This window comes from Laccaria bicolor, genomic scaffold (assembly GCF_000143565.1).
Source record: "Laccaria bicolor S238N-H82 LACBIscaffold_37 genomic scaffold, whole genome shotgun sequence".
NCBI classification, from domain to species: domain Eukaryota; kingdom Fungi; phylum Basidiomycota; class Agaricomycetes; order Agaricales; family Hydnangiaceae; genus Laccaria; species Laccaria bicolor.
The window spans coordinates 6,953-12,099 of record NW_001889908.1 but is presented as its reverse complement, the minus strand read 5'-3'; the positions used below and the strand labels follow the sequence as shown (position 1 = coordinate 12,099).

At 45.3% G+C, this 5,147-nt stretch overlaps 2 protein-coding genes across 2 annotated transcripts; both read right to left on the bottom strand.

The window, feature by feature from the left end:
• Positions 1-798: 798 nt before the first annotated feature.
• On the bottom strand, positions 799-1,237 carry LACBIDRAFT_331894 (uncharacterized protein; the record flags this gene model as incomplete). The annotated part of the gene is made up of 2 exons (XM_001886294.1): positions 799-1,002; positions 1,040-1,237. The coding sequence occupies 2 exons, from the start codon at positions 1,235-1,237 to the stop codon at positions 799-801; spliced, it is 402 nt and encodes a 133-aa protein (XP_001886329.1).
• Positions 1,238-2,271: 1,034 nt separating this feature from the next.
• Positions 2,272-2,527, bottom strand: LACBIDRAFT_307761 (uncharacterized protein; the record flags this gene model as incomplete). Its single annotated transcript, XM_001886293.1, has 2 exons — positions 2,272-2,475; positions 2,525-2,527. 2 exons carry the CDS (start codon positions 2,525-2,527, stop codon positions 2,272-2,274), a joined length of 207 nt encoding a protein of 68 aa, XP_001886328.1.
• Between the last annotated feature and the right edge of the window lie 2,620 nt (positions 2,528-5,147).

The window sequence follows — 5,147 nt, the reverse complement described above, 5'->3', positions numbered from 1 at the left end:
CCTCCCTCCCTTCCTCCCCCCCTCTCTTCCTGCCCCTTCATTTAACTTAGAAAATAGTAAATTAGATGTAGATTTGAGTTTTAATATATAAAATTTAATATATAAATGTTATAAGAAAGTGTTCATACCCTTTAAGTCAGTGTGAAGAAGTGCATATTAGTGTAAATGTATCTAGCAAAAAGGAAAGGTGATGTATTGGTTGTATTCTGGTCCCATTCCTGTGGATTCCTGCAGATTCTGGTGCTATTCCTGCGGATTCCGGTGCTATTCCTCCGGATTCCTGTGGATTCCTGCAGATTATGGTGCTATTCCTGCGGATTCCGGTGCTATTCCTCCGGATTCCTGTGGATTCCTGCAGGAATGGGTGGGGCACTGTAAATTACTGGTTGTGGTGGCCATGGGTGATCGAGGAGCGACGTTGGTGGTGGTGGCTATGGGTGACGGTGATGGCGTGGCGTTGGCGGCGGTGACGAGCATGGTGGTGGTGGTGGAAGAAGAGAGTGGCCATGTTTGGTGAGCATGTTCACCAAACAAACATTGTTTGTGATCCATCGAAAATAAATAAACTATAAGAGAGTAACAAATAAATAAAATAAAGAGATTGGACTGGAATCCCATTCCTGCAGGAAAAGATCCAGCTCGTCCAGCTTCCTACAGAGTTATTGCAAAGATTAGATCCAGATTTTATTGTCAAGTACTAATGGTCTGCTAAAGCTCCAATGTAAGTTCCAGTAAGTAAAAGGTCCGATGTTGGGCTGGACTATTTGTGTTTACCCCCGTGCTTTGCCTTCGATCTAGTCAAGGGATGGACAAACCAGGGGCATTGGTACAGGCGCTGCTTCTGGTGGGTTTGGCTGGGGTTGGTTTCCCACCGGTCTGGGCCCTCTTTTTGGGTGGGCCATCTTTCTTCTGGATGTCCTGGCCCTCTGGATTGTTGGATGGTTCCAATACACGTTTTGGAACCTCTTCAACAGGCACATTACAGATCAATGAGGGTATAGGCTATGGTTGTGGAGTGTGCACCATCAGTTGTACCTACCACATTGGTTCCAGCCATCTGCACGCCCTTCATAACAGTGGTTCCACCCACCCACAGGCCTTTCATGCCCATCCCCCCAGATCCCATGCCACGTCCGGCTGTATGGTCTAAGCTATTTGGAAGGGGGAGGTCATCATCAGAAAGGACCAAGTCATCCATCACCAGAAGATCGAATTCTTCTCCAGAATGGTTGACCATCTTGGTGGACTTCTTTCCCTTTTTTCCCTTTCTGTTGACTGTACCCTTGCCCTTTCGTCCCTTAACCTTTTGTTTCCAGGAATAGGTGGGGCACTTTAAAGTACTGGATAATCAAGTTATTGGTTTGGACATTTTGCATTTTCCCGAAACATTTATGGGATGCTTTGAGGTCTTTACCTTCCCTGGTATAATCCATATGGAATCCATGTGGAATCCATGGAATCAATGTTGGCTGAGGACACAGCCAGTTTCTGATTCCATGGACATCATGGATTCCATATGGAATGATGCTGGAATGATCATGGAATGATCATGGAATGATTAATTCCATATGGACTCCAACACCATTCCATATGGAATGCTGTACTTTACCCTCCCACATGAGTTCCGGCGGAATCCGGTGGAGTGTTGGAATTCCATTTGGAATCCGCCAGAATCCACAGGAATCTCGGAATCCGCCAGAATTGTAGGAATCTCAGATTCTGCTGGATTCCAAGTGGAATTCCAACACATTCCAACTTCATTCCAACACATTCCAACTTCAATCCCTGAATAACCAATATTTATCACTCCTCCACCCATTACCTAACCACTTTGTGTAACTTAGACCTTAGAATTTCATACAAAAGTGATGATTGACCATACATATTGTATTGATAACTATTACAAAAAGTATTGAACTAATCTAAGGGAGAGGGAGGGTATGGGGGGAGTGAGAGAGGGGAGGGAGGTATGGTGGGGAGTGAGAGAGGGGAGGGAGTGCAGTGATGGAGGGGGGAGGGAGTGGAGTGATGGAGGGGGAGTGAGTGATGGAGGGGGAGTGAGGGAGGGAGGGGGGAGGGAGTGCTGTGGGAACGACAAAGGCCACAATGCCGTTCGTCGTTGTGGGCAATCGTCTTCATACATGGGTGGTCATTTCCGCATCGCATTGCGTCGTGTTGTCATTGTCGTTGTGTGTTGTTGTTGTCGACGTGGTGTGTCGTCGGCGTCATCCGTTTGTATGTGGTTGTGGTTCGTGCCATTGGGTGGTGGTGCTAGGCCGTCGTTGCTGTTGCTGGGGGGGGTCGTGCTGGGCCGTCATTGCCGTTGCTGGGTGGTCCTCGTCGCCGTTGTGTCTCATTGTGTTGTCCGTGCGTACCGTTGTCATTGTGCCGTTGTTGTCTCATGGTGTCGTGTTGTGCCGTTGGGTAGTGGGGAGTCCTCATGGGAGGTGGTGATGGGCTGTGGACGTTGTCGTCCTGGGTCGTCGTGAGCTGGTTGGGATGAAGAGGGACGGGGGGTACTTACCATACCTGATGTGGATGGCAACGATGTCGTGTGTCATCACCGTCAGATGAGGAGGCACATCCACTGACATGCCGCATCGTCGTCGTCACGATCTGGTGGGCGCTTGTTTGTTTGCGGGGACTGGTGATGTGGTGTTACCGTGCCGTTCTGGTTGTGTCGTGGATGGCGGTGGCTGCTGCTGGTGGGCCGTCGTCGTTGTTAGTGGGTGGTGCTGGTGCTGGTGGCTCCTCATCGCCATTGGTGGGGGGTGGTGATGGGCTGTTGTGGGCATTCATGGGTGCGTGGGTGCCGATGGTGGGCCACGTTCGCCATTCAGTGGTCGTGTTGTGTCGTCCATGGTCGTTGTCGTCTGTGGTTGTCGTCGTCCGTCGTAGGCGATGTGGTGAGGAGGGGGGGGGGGTCATTGTGGAGGATGGTTGTAGTTGAGGAAGAAGAGGGTTGAGGGTTTGTTGATGGCACTAAATCAAGCATCGGCGTTTGCCGAGGCTCATTTGGGAAGGTGCAGCCGAGAGCCACTTGTATAAAGTAATAATTCTTCAGCTTATAATGGTTCTATGGCTCATTCTTTCCATATATCTGGGGACTCAACTATGTCTGACCATAGCCAACCTTAACATGTCCTCTCTTAAGACAATCTCAGTTTGCCTGAAACATCAGGTCTACCCCCATATACCTACATAGATAATAGGAGACTACAACATATCAGAAAAGCAGACCACAAACTTTTGTAATGAAAAAGCAGACACTACAAACTTTTATAATGAAAAAAGCGCACACTACAAGCCTTTGTAATGAAAAAAGCGAAGACTACAAACTTTTGTAGTCCAAAAAATGCACACTACAAACTTTGTCATTAACACAACCAGAAGACTACAAACCTTTGTAATGAAAAAAGCGCACACTACAAACTTTTGTAGTCTAAAAAAGCGCACACTAGTAATTTTGTAGTGAACACAAGCAGAACACTACAAACATTTGTAATGAAAAAAGCGCACACTAGTAATTTTGTAGTGAACACAAGCAGAACACTACAAACATTTGTAATGAAAAAAGCGCACACTACAAACTTTTGTAGTCTAAAAAAGCGCACACTAGTAATTTTGTAGTGAACACAAGCAGAACACTACAAACATTTGTAATGAAAAAAGCGCACACTACAAACTTTTGTAGTCTAAAAAAGCGCACACTAGTAATTTTGTTGTGAACACACAGAACACTACAAACATTTGTAATGAAAAAAGCGCACACTACAAACTTTCGTAGTCTAAAAAAGCGGAGACTACAAACTGAAGTGGTATTATGTAATGACTTTCCCAATTGGGAAATATGCGAACATCGTCATGAACAATGACAACACTAAGCTAGCCACTAACTCTTGTGGCCCAAAGAGCGTGGGAAACAGTTCCCAACCTAAATGCGCACTGTGCCTGACATTAGGTGTGGCAGAAAAAAGTGTAACGCTTTTCCTGATTAGGAAATGGCCCAATTAGGAAATAGTGCGCACATCGTCATTAACAATGACAACACTAAGCTAGCCACTAACTCTTGTGGCCCAAAGAGCGTGGGAAACAGTTCCCAACCTAAATGCGCACTGTGCCTGACATTAGGTGTGGCAGAAAAAAGTGTAATGCTTTTCCCAATTAGGAAATGGCCCAATGAGGAAATAGTGCGCACATCAAAGCGCACACTACAAAGTTTTCTAACTAAGCTTGTCTTTTCTAATGAAAAAAGCGGACACTACAATTTTTGTAGCCTTACTTTGGTTAAAGCTATTGGTGAATATATGTAAACAAACTTCGAAATGAGGGTTTTCTGCCTTCCTCTGCATAGATTATGGTTCCTGTGATATTTTAAGCATCTATCCCATCAATCTCTTTTTCATTGAGCATAGCCACACCTTCCATATTTAGAAATTCACACTGGATCCTGAGAACAGCACCTCAAACATCAAACAACATGGTATGGTATGGGAGTGGAGTACCATGGTGGTATAAGGGTGCAATACCATGGTATGGTATGGGGTGTTGTAAGCAAATCTCTGTATGGTATGGTATGATCCCATTCCCATGGTATGGTATGATTCCATGCTCATGGTATGATTCCATTTCCATGGTATGGTATGATTCCACCCCCATGGTATGATTCCATTTCCATGGTATGGTATGATTCCACCCCCATGGTATGATTCCATGCCCATGGTATGGTATGATTCCACCCCATGGTATGATTCCATGCCCATGGTATGGTATGGTTCCATACTCATGGTATGATTCCATCTCTATTGTATGATTCTGAAGACATGTGGGATAAGGAATTGGCAATCTGTTCCAAGAGCATCTCCCAAGTTGCTCCCTCATAGGTGAATGTCCATAGCATTTGTTCATATTGCTGTCAATGTCATGGACTTCTTCACCATCCCTGATTAATTGTATGAAAGACAGAATTTTGATTTAAATTAGAATAGCTATATTTAATAATGATACCTTGAAGCTTGTAATTAGAAGTTTTGGCCTGCTTGTGTTCAAATGTTCAAATCAAAATTCCCCACAATGCCAGCTCTGCTGAGTGGCAGATATGAGGAGATTCCAAATCCAAGTTTTTTGATGATCCCATTCCTATGGAA